At 39.7% G+C, this 24748-nt stretch overlaps 1 protein-coding gene and 1 pseudogene across 13 annotated transcripts in view; one reads left to right on the top strand and one right to left on the bottom strand.

The window, feature by feature from the left end:
- PRPF18 (pre-mRNA processing factor 18) overlaps positions 1 to 24748 on the top strand; it is a 132619-nt gene that overhangs the window by 76735 nt on the left and 31136 nt on the right. For 5 of the 13 annotated variants that reach the window (XM_063610152.1, XM_055296584.2, XM_055296583.2 and 2 more), the window contains exons 1-2: positions 11844 to 12046; positions 22543 to 22620. In XM_063610152.1, the coding sequence (XP_063466222.1) occupies positions 11981 to 12046; positions 22543 to 22620 (144 nt within the window). In that variant the 5' untranslated portion in view covers positions 11844 to 11980. Of the gene's footprint in view, positions 1 to 9238; positions 9262 to 11805; positions 12047 to 18431; positions 18455 to 22542; positions 22621 to 22732; positions 22760 to 24748 lie in introns of those variants that run through there. The other 8 variants (XM_055296577.2, XM_055296587.2, XM_055296578.2 and 5 more) reach the window with 7 other exon arrangements.
- On the bottom strand, positions 16408 to 17315 carry LOC129491897 (large ribosomal subunit protein eL6-like; annotated as a pseudogene).

Raw genomic sequence — 24748 nt, 5'->3', positions numbered from 1 at the left:
TTCCCCACGTAATCTGGACTTTTTTGTTCTTTATTTCTAAGATTTTGTACTTTTTAAACGTAACATTTTCCTGTTTCCACTTCTATCTCATTATTGCATACACAGAAAAAACATCAATTTTAAACTTATTTTGAATACAGCTATATTACATTTCCTTGTTAATTCTAGTTTTTAAAAACTCAATGGCTTGTAGGGTTTTCTTGGAAAATGATTGAATCATTGGTAGAATGCAATAACGTTATCTCCATTTTTCCAATATTTATACTTACTCTTAATTTTTTCTTATTTCGCTCATAGAACATCTAAAGCAGATTGAATTATTATGGTGACAGTGATGACCCACATCTTATTGTTTTAGTATTTCACCATTTAGAGTGGTGTCTACTATTGAATATTATTAAGTAATCTTACCATATTTAAATAATTTCCCTATATTTATTTTATGCAGAGTTATTATTATTATTATTAATGACCCCTACATTGTATTAAATGTCTTCTCAGGATTTTTTAAAAATATAATTCTTTATTTTTCCTCTTGTAATTTGTTAATATAGTTAATTATTGAGGTAGATTTCCTTGGAATAAACCTACTTAGTCATTGTGTGTGTGTGTGTGTGTGTGTGTGTGTGTGTGTGTGTGTGTGTGTTTCGAAATGGAGTCTCGCTCTGTTGCCCAGGCTGGAGTGCAGTGGCAGGATCTTGGCTCACTGCAACCTTTGCTTCCCGGGTTCAAGTGATTCTCTTGCCTCTGCCTCCCGAGTAGCTGGGACTACAGGCGCGTGCCACCAAGCCCAGGTAATTTTTTGTATTTTTAGTAGAGACGAGGTTTCACCATGTTAGCCAGGAGGGTCTCGATCTCCTGACCTCATGGTCTGCCTGTCTCGGCCTCCCAAAGTGCTGGGATTATAGGCGTGAGCCACTGTGCCCGGCCCATAGTGTGTTTTTTAATGCCCTGCTTAATTCTATTTGCAGGCACAAGTTTTCAATCTATGTTCATAAATGCAATGAGGATGTATATATGTTTTTTCATTGGTCCTTTATCAGGCTTCAGTGTGAAGTTTATCATGGCTTCATAAAATGCCCTGGAGAGCTTTCCAAATTTTTCTGTAGTCTAGAATAATTTTAGAGCGGCAGTTCTCAAAAGTGTGGTCCATTGAGGGGATTGGTGAGGTCAGAGCTATTTTTACAATAACGCTAACATTATTTGCCCTTTTCACTATGTTGACATTTGCACTGGAGGTACAAAAACCACAGTCAGTGTGCTGGTAACGTTAGCATGAAGCAAAACACCAGCGTGAAACCTTACCAGCCGTCATAGTCTTCACTGCCATATGTCCATGAAAGAAAATTAAAAAAAAAAAAGGCCAGTTTCACTTAAACATGTTTTCAATAAAGCAGTAGAAATTATTAATTTTATTAAATCTTGACACTTGAAGAAGCATCTTTTTAATATTCTACGTGATGAAACAGGAAGTACACAGAAAGCAACCTGCTGCATACAGAAGTATGATGGTTGGCTTTAGAAAAAGCATTGTGCAATTGAATTGCAAATGGAACTAGCTTGTTTCCCCATGGAATATTGCTTTTACTAGAAAGAATAAGCAATAGACAAACTATGGTTATTCAGAGTTTGGTATCCGATGGACATTTTTTTTCTTTTTATGACATCTCACTTGTGTGTGTGTGAGTGATTTTTTTTCTTTTTTTTTATACTTTAAGTTCTGGGATATGTGTGTAGAACGTGCAGGTTTGTTACATAGGTATACACGTGCCATGGTGGTTTGCTGCACCCATCAACCCATCACTTACTTGCATTAGGTATTTCTCCTAATGTTATCCCTCCCCTAGCCCTCCACCCCCCGCAGGCCCCAGTGTGTAATGTTCCCCTCCCTGTGTCCATGTGTTCTCATCGTTCAACTCCCACTTACGAGTAAGAACATGTGGTGTTTGGTTTTCTGATCTTGTGATAGCTTGCTGAGAATGAGGGTTTCCAGCTTCATCCATGTCCCTGCAAAGGACGTGAACTCATCCTTTCTTATGGCTGCATAACATTCCACGGTGTATATGAGCCACATTTTCTTAATCCAGTCTATCACTGATGGACATTTGGGTTGGTTCCAAGTCTTTGCTATTGTGAATAGTGCTGCAATAAACATACGCGTGAATGTGTCTTTATTGTAGAATGATTTATAATCCTTTGGGTATATACCCAGTAATGGGATTGCTGGGTCAAATGGTATTTCTAGTTCTAGATCCTTGAAGAATCACCACACTGTTTTCCACAATGATTGAACTAATTTATACTCTCCGGTGGACATTTTTTTGCAAATGAACAAAGTTAGCCTGTCATTTGAGGAAAACACCAGACGATATTTGTTGCTAGTGATAAAAGTGAGCTTTCAGTAAAAAGTAGCATTTTGGAAAGTTGCACCTGTCACCATGAGCTTGATGTCTGCCCAGGGATTAAAAGGCTTTTCTGGCCAGGTGTGGTGGCTCACGCCTGTAATCCCAGCACTTTGGGAGGCTGAGGCAGGTGGATCACTTGAGGTCAGTAGTTCGAAACCAGTCTGGCCAACATGGTGAAACCCTGGCTCTACTAAAAATACAAAAGTTAGCCGGGCGTGATGGCACGCACCTGTAGTGCCAGCTACTTGGGAGGCTGAGGGAGAATTGCTTGATCCTGAAGGGTGGAGGTTGCAGTGAGCCAAGATCGCTCCAGCCTGACGACAGAGCAAGACTTCTGTCTCAAAACAAAACAACAAAAAAGGCTTTTTTTTTTTTTTTGATGAGATGGAGGAGGTGGTATTAATGAATGTGATTTTTAAAACACTGTGTAATAAAATGTGTCAACATTCGGAAGATCTGCATAGATCACTGAACTCATACTTTCCAAATGACCAATGGATTCTGTTACAAAATCACGTATGAGTAAAAGATCCATCCAAAATTCAAGATAGACCAATGAATTTTAATGTTTCAGATTCTACATTGCAACTAACTCTTAAAAAATAACTGCTACTCAAGCTTGGAGGTAATATCAAAGAAGAATTTCCATGATAATTAAGATACTTTTCCCTGTTCCAACTACGTATCTCTGTGAGGCTAGATTTTCTTTATATACTTCAACCAATATAATATACTGAGATAGATTGAATAGAGAAGTAGATAGGAGAATCCTGCGTTCTTCCACTAAGCTAGACGTTAAGGAAGTTTGCAATAATGTAAAATAATGACACTTTTCTCATTAAATTTTTTGAAACTACAATTGCTTTTCATGAAAACATGTTGTTTGCATTAATACATAATATGTTCATTATATGATTTTAAATGAATTAATTTTAAAAAATTTCTGTTTTTGTTTCTAATGTGACAAATATCAAGAGCTATAACCGACACAAAGCTTTTAGGGGGTCCTCAAGAATTTTTAAAAATGGAAAGGGGTTCTGAGACCAAAAAGTCTGAGAATAACTTGCTCAAATCATGTTAGAAGTATTTCTTCTTCAAAGGCTGCATAGATCTCAACAGGAAAACTTCTGGATCTGGCGCCTTTATAAATGGGGGTCTACAATCACATTGCTTTCTCTCTGTTCCATTTGCTTATTTAAGTTTTCTACTCTTTCTTGGTTAATGGTGGTAACTTAGATTTTTGCTAAGAAATCATCCATTTCTTCTAGGTTTTCAAGTTTATTGCCATTGAGTTGCAGGCAGTATTTCTCACATTTCCTTCAAGCACTTTTGCATTCTTGGTTATTATTTCTTCTTTCTTTCTTTCTTTCTTTCTTTCTTTCTCTCTTCCTTCCTTCCTTCCTTCCTTCCTTCCTTCCTTCCTTCCTTCCTTCCTTTCTTTCTCTCTTTCCTTCCTTCCTTCTCTTTCTTCTTTCTTTCTTTCTTTCTTTCTTTCTTTCTTTCTTTCTTTCTCTTTCTTTTTCTTTCTCTTTCCTCTCTTTCTTTCTTTTCTCCCTCTCCCTCTCCCTTTTCTTCTTCTTCTTCTTCTTCTTCTTCTTCTTCTTCTTCTTCTTCTTCTTCTTCTTCTTCTTCTTCTTCTTCTTCTTCTTTCTTCTTCTTCTTCCTCTTCCTCCTCCTCCTCCTCCTCCTCCTCCTCCTCCTCCTCTTCTTCTTCTTCTTCTTCTTCTTCTTCTTCTTCTTCTTCTTCTTCTTCTTCTTCTTCTTCCTCCTCCTCCTCCTCTTCTTCTTCTTCTTCTTCCTCAGTCTCACTCTGTCACCCAGGCTGGAGTGTACTGGCGCGATCTTGGCTCACTGCAAACTCTGCCTCCTGGATTCAAGTGATTCTCCTGCCTCAGCCTCCCGAGTAGCTGGGATTCCAGGTACGTGCCACCACACCAGCTAATTTTTGTATTTTTAGTAGAGGCGGGATTTCATCATGTTGGCCACAATGGTCTTGATATTCTGACCTTAAGTGATCTGCCCGTCTCGGCCTCCCAAAGTGCTGGGATTAGAGGCGTGAGCCATGGTACCTAGCCTCCTTTCTTAATCTAATCTTGAATTTTTTCTCTTGACCTCCCTCTTTAATTCATTTTATTTCAAATATACCACTAATAAAACAGTATAAAAGATTTGGGAGAAAGAGAATAGAAGGACAGATAACAGCAGACAAGAAATGGCATGGAACAAGAAAAGGGCACTGGCTATGGTATATGGGCTGCCCCCCATCTGATTACTGTGAATGTTCAAGAAAAAAAGATGGCACTGGGGGGTTGTCAGCTGGTGTCAGTCTCAGCCTCGGCATCACAGGGCTGACTGATATTTGCAGATCTACCAGGATCCAAGATCTTCTCAACTTTTAACATTCCTTTTTTTTTTTTTTTTTTTTTTTTTTTGAGATGGAGTTTCACTCTTGTCACCCAGGCTGGAGTGCAATGGTGTGATCTGCACTCACTGCAAACTCCACCTCCTGGGTTCAAGCCATTATCCTGCCTCAGCCTCCCAAGTAGCTGAGATTACAGGTCCCCGTCACCACACCTGGCTAATTTTTGTATTTTTAGTACAGACTGGGCTTTACCATGTTGGCCAGGCTGGTCTTGAACTCCTGACCTCAGGTGATCCGCCCACCTAGGCCTCCCAAAGTACTGGGATTACGGGCGTGAGCTACTGCGCCCGGTTCAACTTTTAACACTCTTAAATTCAATTCTGTTGGTGTTACCAGACTTGGACCAGGCCAGGGAGCAACTCTCATTAGCCATATCCACAAAAATAACTGATGTAAAAACTAGAATACCAATTTAATAATTCCCTACCAAATGGATAAGCATACCCATGAGTCCAGAACAAAACATTTCTTTACTTTGTGAGCAAACGGTTGTGTTTCTTTGGGAATCCTCTTGGAGATGCATCTGTAAGGAAATGAGGAAGGCTGGGTTTGGCAGAGGGAGAAGCTGGACTGCAAAGAAGTTGCAACTGAGACCTTCTGTCATGCTCCTGGGGCGAGCTCTGGAGCTAGATAGAACGACCCTTTAGAGTTGAGTTGAGGCAACGGAGTTGGGCTTTTGAATCTCCACATCAGTCATTGGTTTGGGATGCCCCTTGGAGAGGTGGTAACCTTGGCTGAGGTGGGTCCCTGCAGCTGAGACTGGTCCCTGCGGCCTGGGGTCATGCCAGTGCAGGGTGTAGCTGTGTGCCCTCAGCAGCCCTTGTTCCCAGCAGATTGGGGACAGGTGCATTGGCCTGAAGAGAATATCTGGAGAGAACATCATAGTCCTCACTATGGTGGTTGTAACATATTGGTTGCAAGATGCATCCTGACTTCAGAAACATTAAAATGTAAAAAAAAGAGAGCACCTTAAAAATGCCAAAATATGGTAGAAGGATTCAGTGGTATTTTTTGGGACAGGGATACAAGCCAGACTCTAGGAAGAACCAGAGTAGAGAACTAGAGATCCGGGGGTTGGGGGGCAGGGATTATTCTTCGTGGTTTACTCTTCATGTGTCTTCTTGCAACTCTATTTCACTCTTTTTTCTTGATATTCCAAGTTTCTTTGCTAAACAATTTTCTGGTAACCAACCAATATGGGAGGTGGATCATGGTCAGTGCTGTACTGGAAATATTTAAAATCGCCTCTTGGGGGAAAAAAAAAGGTGTGCACATATATTCATATAATTTTTACTGACATAAAGCATGCAGAGGACACAATTTATAAATAATAATAAACTGCACAGTAATCTTTATTGTAAATTCCATATAGCCCATTGATTCTCCCAGAATTGCTTTCATTGATTTTTGCAACACTCCAGCATTCCTAGCCAACCTATGGTTATAATTGATGAACATGTCCAGCTCCATCTGACATGAACGCTGGCTGATATTTTGGCTTCAATCAATGAATAAGACAAAAGTGAAACAACGAAGATGTATGTCAGAACTTCACTTGTTTGTCAATGACAGGAGAGACTCGATTGAATCAGATGATAGTTTTCAAATACTAGAAGACTATTTCCTCATTTTTTTGTCCTATTTACTAAGTAATGGCTACAGACACAACACTTTTACATTTAATTTTTCTTTGGGAGGCCGAGGCCGACAGATCACTTGAGGCAAGGAATTCAAGACCAGCCTGGCCAACATGGCGAAACCCCATCTCTATTAAAAATACAAAAATTAGCTGGGTGTGGTGGTGCATGCCTGCAGTCCCATCTACTCGGGAGGCTGAGGCACAAGAATCCCTTGAGCCCAGGAGGTAGAGGTTGCAGTGAGCCGAGATTATGCCACTGCACTGTAGCCTGAGTGACAGAGGGAAACTTTGTCTCAATAAATAAATAAACGAATTTAATTTGTATCAGTGGTTCTCCACTAGAGAGAGATTTGGTTTTTCAAAGGACATTTGGCAATCCAGAGATTTTTTTTTTTTTTTTGGTTGTCACAACTAGGGAAGGGATGTGACTGGTGTCTAACGACATGAGGCCAGAGGCATCCCTCAATAAGGAATTATGGGACCCAAGGTTGAAAAATCCTGATCTGTATTGTGAACATTTTCTCCACAAGCTTTAAAGTTTAGATAGCCAACAAAACAATAGATCAACAGTTTGTCAATTTCTGTGGTGTAAATACTCCCTGTGTGATGGTTAACTTCCTGTGTCAACTTGATGGGCCTAAGGGATGCCCACCCAGATCCCCGGTAAAACATTATTTCTGGGTGTGTTCCCGAACATGTTTCTGGAAGATATTAGCATTTGAATTGGTGGACTGAGTCATGCGTGGGCATCATCCAATTTGTTGAGGGCCAGGAGAGAAGAAGAAGGGTGAATTCTATCTCTTTTTTATTTATTTATTAACTTTATTTTTTGTAGAGATGGGTTCTTGCTATGTTGCTCAGGCTGGTCTTGAACACCTGGCCTTAACTGAGCCTCGGCCTCCCAAAATGTTGGGATTACAGGCATGAGCCACCATGCCTGGCCTGTCTCTCTCTTCTTGAGCTGGACATCGCCTTTTACTCTCCTTGGACATCAGAATTCCTGGTTCTTGGGCCTTCAGACTCTGGGACTTATGGTAGCTCAGCCAGCTCAACCATCCACCTTCCTGTTCTCAGGCCCCCAGACTCCATCTGAATTATGCCCCTGGCTTTCCGGGTTCTTCAGCTTGCAGATGGCAGGATTGTGGGACTTCACAGCTTCCATAATTGCGTGAGCCAATTCCCATAATAAATCTCTTCTGATAAATACCTGTATATCCTAGCAGCTCTGTTTCTCTGGAGAACCCTGACTAATACAGTCACTGTGGTTGATTTCCAGTTGCCAAGGTGGGGTCCTCAAGCCTGGAACTGGTAAGAGGTCTGCAGGAGCCACCATTTTATAGTATTTCCACCGCAAAGATACAACAGTCATAAATAACTCCAAGAGCATAATAGTAAAAATGTAGTAAAATAAGAATTAGGTTCTGTGTATTTATTACCTTCATTTATAATATGATTTATTTGATTACAAGTAAACTCATTTGATTTTTAATAATTGCTAAGTTTGACAACTGACACAAAATTCTCAAAAATGTAACAATTGGCTCTTGTGGGACGGTATGCACCAGCCTGGCTGAAGTGGCTGTCACTCTGGAATTCACATTTTATATATCCTGAGTCTTGAAAGGATCCACTCCATTCCAATTTTAGTTTTCTAGGGAAGGGACTCTGTCCCAGATTGGATCAGTCATTCTCTGTGGCCTAACCCTACAAAGCAGTTTTGTAAAGGTGGCTGTATCTGGAGGGAGCCTGCCCCCTTGCCATTAGGAAATTCCCAGAAGCAGCATTCCTGGGAGTGGACGGGCGCCCTTTGAGGTGCCCGTCACCGTGCTGCAGATACCACCGACCCAGCCTTCCCGCTCTGCTCTGATTCTGAAGATTCGTGCAGACTGCATTTCAGACTGCAAATGCACTTTCTTCCCCCCAGGAGATGACAAAATAATATATTAGGTCAGCAGTTCTCAAAATGAGGTCCCTGGATCAACAGCATCCATCTCCTTTGGGAGTTTGTTCAAAAAGCAAATTCTTGGGTTCCACCCCAAGCCTACAGAAAGACAATTTCTGGGGTTGGGGAGCCGTCTATGTTTCAAAAAGTCCTCCAGGTTATCCTGAAGCATGTTAAGGATTGAGAGCCACTGTATTGAATCATAGAGCTTTTCTTTGCTGTTTAAGTTACATTCCATCTTTTAGGGCAGCCACAAAACAAATCCAGGTGATCCTGATTCAATTTGGCATTTCCCTCCAGTCTCCAGAAATGACAAATAATTTCCTAGGATGAGTTACCTCTACAGAAGAATATCTCATCAATCCTGTACTGATTTTTACCCTTTTTTCTTTTAGAAGATGACTGATTTTTAACTTCTGCAATTATAGCCACATATACACTATTAAATCTTACATAATTTAACTTTTTAAGATCTATTTCTTGATTCCCCAACTAACTGGCTATCTCTTTGCGGGCAGGGTCTATGTTTTGGTTTAGGTCACAGAAGCTAATGTAATATAGAGCTCATGTATAAGATACTTAAATATTGGATTGAATAACTATGGAAATTTAAAAAATTCTTTGTCTAATCCTTTGCTTTCTTTTATAGGTACTCTTCAAAATTTATCATATACAATGTCTAAAGTAGACATGCTAGAAAATTTATAAATAGTCTAAATAATAATTAAACAGAAAAAGACTGATACCTGAATTTTTCCCCCCCATATTATGAGATTTGTACCAAATTGTGGTATAAAGCAGAAAATAAGAATCTCCAATTGTTCTACTGTCCAGATAAAAACTTGGTATTTTGGTACATTTCCTTCCAATCAATGCTTTATTATGTCTATATGTTTTTGTTAAAAAGCATACGTCTATGTTTTTGTTAAAAAGCAGAGACTGTATGCTATAAAGTTTCATTATGCTACTTTTGGACCGAACATTGTATCATGAGCATTCCCATACCATTGAATTTTTAAAAACACGGTTTTTAATGATGCCATGTTATTTGGTTGTATGTATAAACTATATTTTATTTAACTATTCCTCCATTTAGAACACTTGGGTTGTTTCCAATTTTTCATTTTTATTTCTTATTTATTTATTTTTGTTTTAGGGACAGTGTCTCACTGTGTCACTCAGGCTGGAGTGCAGTGGCGTGATCAATGCTCACTGCAGCCTTGAACTCCTGTGCTCAAGTGATCTTCCCGCCTCAGCTTCCCAAAGTGCTGGGATTACAAGTGTGAGCCTCTGTACCCAGTCCCAATATTTCACTTTTAAAATAATGATTGCGATGAAATGGGATGCATGTTTTTTTAAATGAATGTGGTCTCTCTTAGGGTCAGGGTGATTTGTTCTTTTAAGTATTTCTTTTCTTTTCTTTCTTTTTCTTTCTTTTTTTTTTTTTTTTTTTTGAGACAGAGTCTCGCCCTGTCACGCAGGCTGGAGTGCAGTGGCGCGATCTTGGCTCACTGCGACCTCCACCTCCCAGGTTAAAGCAATTCTTCTGCCTCAGCCTCCTGAGTAGCTGGGACTACAGGTGCGTGCCACCACGCCCGGCTAATTTTTGTAGTAGAGACAGGGTTTCACCATGTTGGCCAGGCTGGTCTCAAACTCCTGACCTCAGTTGATCCGCCTGCCTTGGCCTCCCAAAGCGCTCGGATTGCAGGCGTGAGCCACTGTGCCCGGCCTCTTTTAAGTATTTCTAAAAGACCCTGGATATCTTTTTTCCTTCCTTTTGAATTGAAAAGCTTGCTTGTCAGTTGCTTGTTCAAGTATTTCTCTCTATCACTCTTTGATCTCAGGCCTTAATCAGGATTGAGTGCGCATGTTTACATAAACATAGAAATCAACGAAAGTCTAAAATGTAAGAGGAGGCTGTTAACTGTAGCTAGTACCTTCTCTTATTTACACTGACAGTTTCCCAGGTGGCCAGCCGTTGTGTTCTCTGTAAACGTCCATTGCTGTTACCGTCATCTGTCTTAACCCTTCAGGTTTTTTGTGTGTGTTTAACAATCCCTAATCCCTAAATCAGGAAAGTGCTAATAAATTATTATTTGCTCATTGAATTAGTGAGGGAAATCCATATTCAGGCAAGAGTGCTGCCATATTTAGTTCAAGGACATTTTCCCATGTTGGCTTATTTCTGGCAAAAGTCAGGTATATTTTATTTTACTTTGTTTTGTTTTTGAGACAAAGTCTTGCCCTGTCACCCAGGCTGGACTGCAGTGGCATGATCCCGGCTCACTGCAACCTCCACCTCCCAGGTTCAAGCAATTCTCCTGTCTCAGCCTCCTGAGTAGCTAGGACTATAGGCACCTGCCACCACGCCTGGCTAATTTTTGTATTTTTAGTAGAGACGGGATTTCACCCTGTTGGCCAGGCTGGTCTTGAACTCCTGATCTCAGGTGATCTGACCACCTCGGCCTCCCAAAGTTCTGGGATTACAGGGGTGAGCCACCACGTCCGGCCTCAGATATCTTTTAGATGAAGTATCAACCCCCCCCCCCAAAGACCTTCTAAATTGAAATAAACAATTCAATTGTTCATTTTTTTGTTTCGTAAAGCATTTTACCCATTATCAGCTGACTCAACAGAATGATATTTCTTACCTTTTTCGAGTAAGAAAAACAAAATGTCAAATATTGTTCAATTATGATTTAACAAAAACAATTTTTAAACGTGCTTCAATGACATGAAAAAAATAAGTCCACTGTAAACAAATATTAGGGACTTAAAAAATCTCTGACATAATTTTTCTCCTCAATTTAACTTTTTTTCCCTTGGGTTGGATTTAAAAAAAAGAAAAGGAATTTCTGATTACATCTCCAATCATGTCACTGAAAAATCTTGATTGCTGAACACCTGACCAAAAAAGGGATTAGTTAGCTTGAGGTAAATGTTCAATTATCACCAAGATCGGTAAGCAATCTAAAACAGAGGGAGTGGAGATAAATTGACTTCCAAACTGCCTTAAATGGATGTAGTCGTTTAAGTTCACAGGAAATTGAACAGGCTAGTAATGAACACCGCCCTTTCACTCTATTTTTACAGGTTAGTATTATTATTTAGATTTTTCTCGTCCTTTAGTACACTAATTTTGCAAGCAAGTAACTTCAGAAACCCTAATGTAAATTTCCAGTTAATAAAGATCTTGATTTAACTGGCATTATTGAGGCGTTCTTCGAGAGGCTTCTGGAACTGAACTAGCAGGTGCAGAGAGTACTGTAAAGACCTGGGTTTCCGCCCACGTTCACGTAAGCCTCTCGAGGGGAAACTACAGGCGCGCTGCCGGAGGGCGCCGCCAGTGGGCACTCACGCACAGCTGCTTTCGCCACCACAGGCGCCCTGGGGCGCTCTCTTCCCTCATCTCTCTCATCCCAGCTTCCGCCGGAAGCGGCTCCTGTTAGTTGTTGTTTTCAGGTGTTTGGGTTTGTTGTTCCGTATACTCAGTGGGTTCGCGGCCGCCGGCCGGGTGAGGCTGGGTTCGAGGAGCTGGAGCGGGAAACTGGAGTTTAAATTCTGGCGGCGAGATGGACATTCTAAAATCAGAGATCCTTCGGAAGCGGCAGCTGGTGGAGGACAGGAACCTGCTGGTGGTGAGGACCCTGCGGTCGTGGGGGTCGGGATGTAAGAGTTGAGAGTGTGTGTGTCGGGGTTTTGGGGTGAGGGTGACGATACTCAGAGGATTCGGGGCGGGGAAGGGGCTTAGCGCGAGTGTCCTGCCACTATCCCTATTAGGCCCCCTTTAGATCCAACCCTTGGCATCTCACTCTGAGGCTGGAGAATAGGGTCTGAGGGCAGGTAACTTGAGTCCAATTCGTGCTGACTTCCCAAAGCTGGATCAAAAGGGAAACACCTGGGTCTGGGGACGGGAACCTGAGGCCAATTAACGCCCACGTCCAGAAGCCAAACCAAAAGAGAAATTCTCATCTTCCCACCACCGAGAAGCAAAGGCTCCAGGCTGCTGCTCTCCCCGCATCCCTCCCTTTCCACCACCTCTCAGATGGGAAGGCAATGTGCCCTGCATTGGCCACGGGCCATTCCTTCATCTGCATAGGGCGCCAGTTCACCTTAGTCTTTAGCCACAGACCGTCCAGATAAGGGGTAGCTGATAGGGACCTCAGAAGGAGTATCTAAAACCCAGAAGACTTTGTAACTGGGGCCTCCAGCCGCTTGCTGGGGCCCACTCACACACTGTGGAGTGCTTTCTCGCGTTAATAAGTCCCTGCTTTTGCTGCTTCATTCCTGTGTTTTGTTACTTTTTTTGTGCGTTTTGTCCAATTCTTTGTTCAAAACCCCAAGGACCCTGGCAATTTACCCTCACGGCCTTCCTTCCGGTGACCACTTGGGAGCCTCAGGGATGAAGGTGTGGGAATTGCAGGAAAACCCAAGGCTTTGGCTATTTTCCCCTGACTGACCCTGTTTTCCTCCAGTTTACCTAATTGCCCCCTATCCCCGCTCCCACCTGTCGGCATTCTGCGGACGTGCCCCAGTGCTCCTGAGAGTTCCCTTCTGTCGCCTTACGAAGAAGGGTTTGTGCCCAATTGAAACAGGGAGGAAGGGCCGCCGGGCGCGGTGGCTCACACCTGTAATCCCAGCACTTTGGTGGGCAGATCACCTGAGGTCAGGAGTTCGAGACCAGCCTGGCAAACATGGGGGAAACCCCGTCTCTACTAAAAATACAAAAATTAGCTGGGCGTGGTGGTGCGCGCCTGTAATCCCAGCTAGTCAGGAGGCTAAGGCCAGAGAATCACTTGTACCCGGGAGGCGGAGGTTGCAGTGAGCCGACATCGCACCATTGCACTCCTGCCTGGGCGACAGAGTGAGACACCGTCTCAAAAAAAAAAAAAAAAAAATTCCTTCTAGCCAGGTGTGGTAGTGCGCGCGTCTCGTCCCAGCTGCTTGGGAGACCAAGGCGGGAGGATCGCTTGAGCCCAGGAGTTCAGGCCGCAGTGAGCTATCATCGTGCCACTGCACTCCAGCCTGGGAGAGAGAGAGAGTCCCTGTCTCTAAAAAAAAAAAATAGGTAATAAAAGTTCCTTTCTAATAGTAAATCCCAATTGTTTTATTCTATTCCTCCTCCTCCTTTCTTCTTCAACACATGAAAAGTCTGTAGGCCTGCTCTTCACTGATGGGAATGCTAAGACTCTTTTGGAAAAGGTACTAAAAAGGGGGAGAAAGAATTACATGACTTAGGAACTTCCTGAAGATGATCTCCCTTACTTTATTGTGTAACAGTAACTTAGACCGCCGGTTCTCAAAGCTTTTGGTCTCAGGACCCCTTCACACTCTTAAAAGTTGCTGAGGATCTTGAAGGACTTTTGTTTGTGTGTTATTTCTATCGGTATTTACCATATTAGAAGTTAAAACTGAGAAACATTAAAAATATTCACTGATGGATCATTTGGAAAATATTGGGTCACTGAATTATGCAGGTCTCCCAACTGTTGACACATTTCATTACACAATATAAAAAGATCACTTTATTTAATATCCACTGATCTGAGAAACATCTGTAAGCACTAGGAAACTGTCAGGCTCCTGATGACAGATCTAAGTCCACCACACTTTTAATTTTCACTTGGAAGCTGGAATTTTATCATAGGCAACAAATATTATCAGTTATTTTTTTGAAGTGATCTGCTCACTTTGTTCAGTTTGGGGAAGTTGTCTGCCAAATACCTAAGTCTGAAGAACCATAGTTTACCAGGTGTTCTTAAGTGTAAAAATGGTATTCCATGAAAAAGCCAGTTTAGCTTGCAACTCAATTGCTTTCCTCCACACAACCAGCGTACTTTGGTATAAATGAGAAGTGTTGTATGCATCTTTCCTGTTTTGTCACATAATATTAAAAAGATGTGGCCAAAGATCAAGACTTAATAAAAATAGTAATTTTATTCCTTTATCATAAGGAGTAAATTTGTTTAGTGAAACTGGCTCCCTCTGGATGCAGTGGCAGTTTAGAGTCACTGCCTTGTTTCTTGCTAAGGCTTTAGCAAATTTACCATTGCTTTTCACCTACAGTGCAAATGTCATCAGAGTGAGCAGGCAGGTAATGCCTTACTATAGAAAACAGTTTTGACCTCATGAGTCCTCTCAGAGGACCCATGGAAATCCGTGCATCACGGAACCATCTGACTTAGATGTTTGGATGTTGTGTACGATTGATGTATGTGATGTAGTGTAAGTAAGTTAGAGTTCTTAGCTTGGTAAATGGCAAATTTCATGATCACTGAAACTTTAAAAACAATTAGAAAAGTGGAGGTAATAGAATGCTGTTTGGTAGGTATGGGGAAAAGCTTGTTCATATTTGTAAATGTTTTTATGTCTACTGCAGGGACCTTTTGATGAGTGGTTGGGAGTATTTTAAATTTAGGTGTTGGAGTGCACAGTTGATGTTAGGAGGGGCCAGGGTGTTGAAATCTAGGTGCTTTAAAGGGAAAAGTGAATCACAAAATATTCAGCCCACCCTCAGGGTTCACAACATGAATATTTGCATAATCATGTTCTTTGTCATTGAAATGGACCAATCTACAAAAATGATCATTAAAAAAAAAACTTTAGATTCTTCTGGGTCATTTATAATTTATAATATATAAACTTTTCCTGGGTGTCTTTCATTTTTTAATTTGGTAGTTGATTGAATTATCACAATTCCAGCCAGAAGATAAGATTGATTTTTCCAATCACAGAGCAGTTCAGACCAACAAAGGGCATACGTGAAATGGGAATTAAAATACTGACATTTGGCCAGGCGCGGTGGCTCATGCCTGTAATCCCAGCACTTTGGGAGCCTGAGGTGGGCAGATCACGAGATTGGGACCATCCTGGCTAACACGGTGAAACCCTGTGTCTACTAAAAATACAAAAAAAGGCCGGGCACGGTGGCTCATGCCTGTAATCCCAGCACTTTGGGAGGCTGACGTGGGCAGATCACGAGGTCAGGAGATCGAGACCATCCTGGCTAACACGGTGTGAAACCCCGTCTCTACTAAAAATACTAAAAATTAGCCAGGCATGGTGGCGGGCGCCTGTAGTCCCAGCTACCCGGGAGGCTGAGGCAGGAGAATGGTGTGAACCCAGGAGGCGGGGCTTGCAGTGAGCTGATATTGTGCCACTGCGCTGCAGCCTGGGCGACAGAGCGAGACTCCATCTCAAAAAAAAAAATACTGACATTCATAGTTTATATTAGCAGTAATGTTAGGCATCATGCAACATGTGTTTTATAATTTAACTTGTACAACAAGTTACCATTATTCCCATTTACAGATGGGAAACTGGAAGCTAAGAGAAGTTACATGACTATAGGGTTACGCAGCTAGCAAGAGATAGAGCCTGGATTTGAACCCTGGTCTGTTCCTACTTCAGAGCCTGCTCTGTTAACCTGTACAGATAAAATGGGTATTTATTCACCTTACAAACATAGAACTAATTTTGATAGGGCTAATGTAAGAAAGCACTGGAAAATTAATAGATTAACGTGATTTATATTTTTCAAACATTTGAGCTTTACAACTGTTAATTAGTGCACAAGGCAATGCTGTTTTCATGGATGATGAAATTGAGACTTCGAGGGTTACATGATCTCATACTCCTGTGGCCAGCCGGGATAGATCTCAAGTCTTAGACCAACTTGAGGGTGAGTGCTCTTGCATGATGTAAGGGAACATACACAACTAGGCGTCTTTTCTGTTGTATCCATGGGAAGACAGTCTTTAGATCTGCAGCTCTATCATTTCATGCAGAATAGTTGCTTTATATCTTTTATCTTTCTGAATCATAGTGTCTGTCAGTAACTTTCAGACTTTTTCACTGCCCCATTCGTAGCAATACATTTTTATGTATTGATCTGATACGTATGTGAAAAAAGTTTTATGAAATAATTCTTAAAACCACAAATGATTTTATCATGTTTTATTCAGTCCCCCTTTTTTGTTATCAGTTATTTAATTAGGTTCTTCTTAAGAAATGTAGAACACCAATTTGTGAGGATAAATTCCATGAGTCAGGGCAAACACAGATCGCAGGTAGCTCTGGAGCTTAGGAATAGCTTTGATTTTTGGTAAAATTTGTGACTCCACAGCTTTCTGATCAATCTTGCGCTGCTCTGTAATCTTGTATTTATCTTTTTCTGTGCTGAAGATCTCAGCTTCCTGGTGTCTGGGCTTCCGCAGCTGCTGCTGCTTGAATAAGCATCAGTGGGATGTTTTGGGATTTTTACATCGCTGATAACAATTTTGGTTGAGGTGGCAATGACGGATTTCTGGTGTTTGCTTCATAGAGGAACTCGATTGAGGACCAGGGGTCCAGTCACAAGTAACAAGCCACTAGCCAGCTGCTTCAGGAAGACCACCCTCTTGCCTCTGTGGAATCCAGTGAGGAGGATCAGAATGGTTCCTGGGGTAATGCTGGCTCACAGTTTTCTCACGTGTCAACTGAGGGGTGTTTTGTTTTTTTTTTTTTTTTTTTTTTTTTTTTTTTTTTTGCCGTGGCTCAACAGCTTTTGAGGCACATCTTCAGTAGGAAAATATCTAGGCATTTTATGGAGTTTAACCACCTGGGTACTACCTTTCTTGTCACCACCAACTGGTTTTGTAACAGTTGTAAGAACCTTCTTTTTCTTTTCAACCTTGGACTTAGCGGCTGAGTACTTCCTCTTATACACAGCCTTTCTGGAGTACATAGCACATTGGGAATACCTGCCAATTCCTCTGACAAGGACAGGGTTGTGCTGCAATAGGGCTTCCCCTTCTTGGGCTTCTTAGCCTTGAGGCGACCCTTTTTCACCTTGCCACCCGCCTCAGCCTTCTTGGCTTTGGGTTTCTTCTCTTTAGTATCCGGCTTCTCAACTTTTTCACCCACCATCTTACAAGATGGGAAAGAGCAAGCCCCTTTGTTTTAATTTTTTAGAAAACACTGGTCGGGGATCAGTAGATTGTTGTCATTACCGCATCTGTAGCTGGAAAACAGTTGTCTGTGTGGTATTGCTCTTCCAGAAAGAAGAGCCACCTCATCTTTGGTCATTTCAAGTGGTGTCCCAGCTTTTTGTGGTTAATCTGTGATAGTTGAAATAATCAGCACTTAGCTTGTGAGTGCCTCTTTCTCAACCTGCAGAGAAGTGACTAAGATATCCTCTTACCACCTGTCCTAAAATGCTGTGCCTGGTATAACCACCCTGAGGTAAATGTGGTATCTGCATTGCTAGAACACCAGTGTTTTGGAGCCTAGAATTGGTGAGTTTTCATTTAATGCAAAACCTCACGTGGAAAACCAGGCTGCTCTAGAAACTCAGTGGGGAGTAATTAGTAGTTTTACTAGTTGTAGTTATGAGGATGAGCTATGTGCAGAATTTTAGCTTTTTTTCCTTCCAGTATTTACTACATCTTTCCTATGTGCAAGATACTATACTGTGCTGCAATAACAATGCTGCAGTAATCAAAACAGCGGAGCGCTGGCATAAAGACCAACAGCTAACACCACTAGAATATAACAGAGCACCCAGAACCCTTACACAATTAGTGGTTTTTGACAAAGACACCAAAACCAAATGGAAGGAAAGATATTTTCAGTAAATGATGCTGAACAACTGGATATCCATACGGAAATAATAAGCAACAACCCCTACCCCACATTATATAAAACATTCTGAAATGAAGGACCAACGGAAGGAATAGCAGGAACCAACATGGGAGACATTGGAAAATAAAATTAATCTAATACATTGGAAAATCTAAGTGAAGTAAATGGCTAAAAAGTACAAAAAAATACAAGAAATAGAAAATCTAAGCAAACCAGTAAGTGAGGAAGACATAAGAATCTGTCAGCTAAGAGAAGAAAGTTACTGAAGAAGGAAGGAATGAGCAGTTAAATTGAAGACTGAATGAGATCAGTCAGAGAAGTCTCTTTAGATTTGTACCTTAGACATTATTTATGACCCCAAGGAGGTTTTTTCAGTGAAACAGAATGGATATCCATATGCTGTGGGGCTGCAAAGAGAATTGGAGGTAGGGAAGTGGACACGGATTAAACAGTTTAATGTGGTTCTGCTGTAAATGATACCCAGGGCAGAGTCTTGAGCATACTTAAATGGTAATTGTCAAGAGCCAGTAGAGAGGGGAAGGATGAATATGCAAAGGAGAAAACAGCATTGATGGTGAGAAGTCCCTGAGGAATTGAGGTCTGGAGTAATTGGGAAGGGATTTGCCCTAGACAGACAGAGGAGGGTTCTCTGTTTCACTGTGAAGTGAAAGGACCAATGCAGATCCAGGTCATGACTGGAGTTGGGAGGAATTTGGAGGAGTTCCTGACTGGTCGCTTCAGTAAAATGAGATGGTTTAGTTATCTGCTGAAAATGAGGGGAGAATGAAAGGATGAGAAGTTCGTGAGAATGGAGACAGTGGAATGGTCAGTGTAGACAACAGAAAAGAAAATGAAATGGATAAATACCCCAGGACCAATAGGCAACGTTGAGGCCCCAGTGGTTTTTGCCAGCATTGTTTTGTGCATGCTATAGGCATGGAGAATGCCAAGTGGACTTACACTTACTGGTCTCAGGTCTCATTCTCAATTATTGATAGCCCCAGAGAGCTTTTATTTACATAGGACACATTTATTGATAATTACCATATTAGAAATTAAAGCCAGGAAATTACAAAATGTATATTCCGTGTAGAAATGCAATAATAAACCCATAGTATGCTAACAAGTATTTTTATGAAAAGACTATATTTGCGAAAACAAACAATTCAGTGAGAAAAGTGACATTGTTTGAGAAACCTCTGGTATATTAGACAGTTGGATTCTATTTCTCCCTCCAATCTGTTGCTGTATGTTGTTTTTGTTCAAGTACACGAAGAAAATTCACAGATAAGTAGTTGGAAAAAGGAGTATCTTAATAGCCTTTTCCGATAATTGTGGATATTCTTGTTGATACTACACCAACACTAGACAATTGGTTTCTTAAAGGTCAGTTACAATGTGGATTCTGAAATCATTTCAATGAATTTTTCATACATTAAAGCCTGTTGATCTATTTTGCTCTTTGAATGGATCTTTTTACCTACGTGTGATTTTGTAACATCTTGATTTTGTAATGTCATGGTTCAGTGAATTATGCAGATCTTCTTAATGTTGACATTTTTCATTAGATAATATTAAAAAATCTCATTAATATCACCACTGATTTCATTGGAAAAGGCTTCAAGTATTGGGAAGCTATTAAGCTCATGGTGGTGGGTACAAGTTTTCCACTTTTCCAGTTCTCACTTGACAGCTGGAATTTTATCATCGGTGGCAAATACTATCATTGTTTTCTTTTAGCTTTAAGCTTGTTTTTTTCAGTTCTGAGAAAATGTCTACCAAACACCCAAATCTGACTAATCAAACAATTGCACAAGTGCTTTTCTTTGAGAAAACCATTCCACTTTAATATGTAACAGAAGTGCTTTATACATTTTATTTTTTCATGCTGATTATTAAAAGGCTGTGTACTCAAAGGTTGAGATTTAGGAAAATTATACTTCGTCAAGGACATTCTTAAGAGAAACTAGACTTTTTATTTTTTTGCAAGTGCATGTTGGTGAAGAATACAGTGACTACTTAAGAGAAATTAGACTTTTTTTTTTGCAAGTGCATGTTGGTGAAGAATACAGTGACTACTTAAGAGAAACTAGACTTTTTATTTTTTTGCAAGTGCATGTTGGTGAAGCATACAGTTTGAAGCCATTGCCTTTATTTATGCTGATGCCAGTAGTCCCCCTTCCCAAATCCTCCCCACATGTTGCATTTGAACTGTCAGTGCAAATCTGAGCACAATGAAAAAGGGGCACATAATGTCTTAGTATATCATGAAAATAAACTTGACCTTGCAAAACCTCTGAAGGAGCCTCTGTGGACCACATTTTGAGATGTTCTAGGCTTGAAATTTTGTTAGGTGTGTTCAATGGAATTGAGACATGGTCATCAAAGATAACAGTTAAAAAGATTGGACCATGGCCTCCGGCCTGGAGAGTGTTTTTTCCTTTCTTTCTACACATCAGCCCTTTCTGAGAGGATACCAGTGTGTGTTTGCCAACTTATTTGAAATATGACAATTATATACTACCTAGTCAAAAACAATTTTAGATGCCAAAATAATATTTTGGGAGTGAAGAACTGTAGCTTGGAAGACTAGATCAGAACAAAGGGTTTAAGGACCAGAGTTCTAGCTGCTACTCATCATTCTTCCTGAGTTCTGGGAATGTCACCTAACCTAATTCTCAGCTTTCTCACCTCTAAAAAGGGGTTAATACTATTTGCCCCCACCGTACTCAGGGTAGTTTTGATGTTCAGATGATACCATCGGTTCCTTACCCCAGATAATATCTTCATCTTTATTTCTGTAAAGCTGTGCTTGTTGTGTGGTAGATAAGTCTGGAAATGTTTATTGAATTAACGAGTGAACTTTTAGAAAAATCTTATTCTGAAAGTTTTAAACATAATACAAAAATAGATAAAATTTTATGATGAGCCCCTGTATATCCTTCCCCTGAAACATGCAGCTCTAGAAAATGACATGTTCTTTTAAAACCGAAGTATGATCACATCCAACAAAATTAAAATTAGTTTGTTAATTTTATCAAATACTCTCTTCACATTCATATATTTTCCAATTGAATTAAAATATATACATACATTTGCTTTTACAGTTGGTTTTTCAAGTCAGGTCAACATGAAGTTCGATCCTTGCATTTGCTTATTATGAATCTTGGTTTCTTTTAATGAAGAATATTGTCATTTTCTCAGCTTGGCCGATTTTTTCCATGCCATTGACTTGCTGGAGAAACTGGGGCTAGTTTTGTAAAATGTCTTTGATTTGTCTGATTGCTTCCTGGCATATTGACACTTAGTTAATTCCTCTCTTCCCTACATTTATCAAGAATACGTCGTAGACGATGGCTGGGTAATTCCTGTATTATAACATAGGTGGTACATAATCTTTTACTGATGTCAAGCTTGATCATTGGGTTCAAATGGTGGCAGGCTGATCTTTACATTGTCACCATCGGCTTTTAGCATCCATTTTCATAAGCTTTTAGCATCCATTGATGATCATTGTCTGAGTGAATGAGCTTTGGAACTATGAGGTGCTAAATACTTGTGTGGAGGTGGTACACAGGTAGTAGTATATCATTACTGTTAATACTGTCGGGGACGGTATCTTTATTTGAACAAAGCCATCTTTGGAATAATATCCAAGAGGCAGAGCTGAGATAGCAACAAGCCTCCAAATTACGGACTGTAGATGTAACAATAAGGATAATTTTATGTATAATGTGGAAAGGACTGACATCTTTTTAGCCGCAGACAAGACTTAGAGCTTGTCTCTTTACATCAAATCATATCAAAACAAATACCTTGTGAGAGGATCATTTGAGCCCAGGGAGTCAAAGTTGTGGCCTTGATTGTGCCACTGCACTCCAGCCCGCGTGACAGAGAGGTACCCTGTCTCCAAAACAAACAAAAAACCAGAAAAACACACAAAAAACCCCAAATATCCTTAAATCATTTTTTAAATGAAAAGGTTCACCAAGACCACCCTATATGTAGATTATTTTAAGAACTGATTGATATAATAAGGTTCCAGGTAACAAGAAAGAACTTACACTCCTGGAGTTCCCTTGTTATGTGGGATATCAAATGTAGGCTATGTATGTCATAATTCTGTTTCTGTTAGGAAAAAATAATTGAGGTATACCATTTTATGTGGTTCATAATGAATCCATTTGAAGAAATTATCACTGAACTCAAACATAAGAAATCAGAACATTTGGAAAATATTCTTGGTCTCTTTGCTGATGGACTTGCCTACCGATTGATACTGCAGGAAAAATACTTGAACTTATCACACATCGGTGCCCACAGTCGTAGTGGAGGGTTGGTGATGTGTTGGGGAATCAATGTATTCAACTCTGGAACCAAAAAATATTTATTTTATCCACTTCTTGAAAAACTGAAGAGTGTTTTCAAAAGGTTTCTTAAGGTATTTGTTGACTATGGGACATGAAATTTTGCCCAAGGATATATTATTGACATAATTTTTTTTCTTTAATAGGAAAATAAAAAATATTTCAAGCGTAGTGAGCTCGCCAAAAAAGAAGAGGAAGCATATTTTGAAAGATGTGGCTACAAGGTACGAATGTCTGCTTTTATGTTAAATTGTATATTTCTGAGTTTAAATTTATACAGCTGTTGTTAAATGACAATCATTGATCTCTGTTCAATTTATCAATATTATACGTTAGCCTATAAATGAGAAGCCATCTGGAGAGGTATGAGTTTTTGTTTTTGCATTTTTAAAAAAAATCTTGAATTCAGGAAAATACATGCATGACTTTTGGCTTGGAATGGTTTGGCTTTTTGTGGATGGCATGAAGTGGCTTGAGATCAAAGCTTGAATTTTTTTTTTTTTTTTAATTAAGTCCTGAATCTGAGACTGCGTTATTTTCAACTCCACCACCACTCCTCTCCCCCACCTCTCCCAATAAAACAATCTATTTGGAAAGAGTTCAAAACATTTATTCATCCAGCCGCAGTAATATTAGTGGTGGTAATTTCCCTACCTTCTCCAGAATATTTTAAGCCATCGATTTTATGTTTGCATTGTTAGTACGTCCTTTTGGGTCCTAAGAACCTCTGCCTAAAGTATAAAGCTGTATATATTTATATGCCTTTGTTGTAATAAGTATCACATTTCAAACACTGTTTAGTCTATTGGATAGAAAATGTCATCTTGAAATATTTCTTAGAAACAAATGAGTTGTCTGGAAGCCTTTGCTTGTGTATTTTAGAAGAAATTAGTTGATAATGTATTCTGGTTTTATTGGGAGGGGTTAAAGGGTATAAGGTGGAGAAGTTACGTTTAAATTATTTTAAAAGAAGACTATATCTAGCCTAATTTTTAACTCAAAGCTCAGCGATTCTATTGGAATATTTTTGCCAAATCATAAACTTGTAATTAACCTTTTGCTTGTGAAATATCAATATAAGATAATACTTTTGTGCATGTAATGGGGAAAGTTCTGGAAATGGATTTATCCTGCCTAGCATTTTTAGAAGGAAGCATGAGGAATGCACATGGTATGTATATGCATTTGGTTTGATTTTGTAGTGCTGGGAGAAGACAAGTATTAAAGAAAAATGTAGTTTTCAAAAGATACCAAGAAGTGACTTAAAAAATATTTTAAAATGTAATTATGTTTCTGATATGTTTTTAAAATATGGGAAAGTTTATACTTGTATTTTGGTTTTTTCCATAAAGATATTTGTTTATTTGCTTAATTAGAAATGAAAATAAGTTTTATGTTAATAACCATTGAGTAGATAGATATTCAGAAAGGAACTCTCATTTTTGCCTTGCCCAGTGTTGTCTGACATACATTTGGTCTGGAATAAGAATCACTTACATAGGTTTACTCTGCTGGCTTGTGGCATTCCCAGATTCCTAAATTTGAACCTTTTCAACTATTTGATAAGGTAGGAAAGTAACTTAATATAGTGGCAGTTTTTGCTTTTGTTTAGTGTTTTTTTTTGTTTGTTTTTATAGAGGAAAGCCCTGAAGGAAAATAATTACTGTAAAGATAATTGTTTATAACTTTGAGTCCAGCTCACAAAATGACTTAGATCTTTTCCCCAGAGCTATTAACTGCCATTATATAATTAAATGTGTTTTTAATCCTGAGATTTTTGGAGAAATACATTTCCATGCTTAGAAAGTAAAGCACAGGTGTTTCTTTCTAAAGATTTTAAAAGATTTCCATCTTGGTAGTAATGACATAGTATTCATTCCTTTTATTCTTTTGTAGAAATGAGTTAGCATTTTTTAAGGCTTGATGCTGATTTGACCTGTGAAAATAGAAAGGCTTAGTTTGTTACTTTAATTTTACCTCAATATCAATTAGTTATGGTGAACATAAACTTGAACTGTAAGCTATAGAATCATGAATTATGTAATTTTTACCATATAGCCTTTCTTAATGTGAGTTTCTTTCTTAATGTTGATCTTCTTTTATGTTCTTTTGATCTTACTCCTACTTTCAGCATTTTGGATTTATCTTATGGTCAGATGGGAAACCACGTTTCAGTATCTTTTTCATAGACTGTACAAAGGGGCTTGTAAATTGCTGAATTCAGTTTTCCTAAACTGAGACTTGAGCAACAGATTTGAGAAAATATGTGAAGAGATTGTTTTTCCTACAGGTTCATATGAACAAGAATGCCCACTCTTTCCCTGGGTGGCATTAGTAGAGAGGTGCTTTTTT

Source organism: Symphalangus syndactylus, chromosome 10 (assembly GCF_028878055.3).
Source record: "Symphalangus syndactylus isolate Jambi chromosome 10, NHGRI_mSymSyn1-v2.1_pri, whole genome shotgun sequence".
NCBI classification, from domain to species: Eukaryota; Metazoa; Chordata; class Mammalia; order Primates; family Hylobatidae; genus Symphalangus; species Symphalangus syndactylus.
The sequence above is the reverse complement of the archived record's forward strand: the minus strand, read 5'-3'. Positions and strand labels throughout refer to the sequence as shown.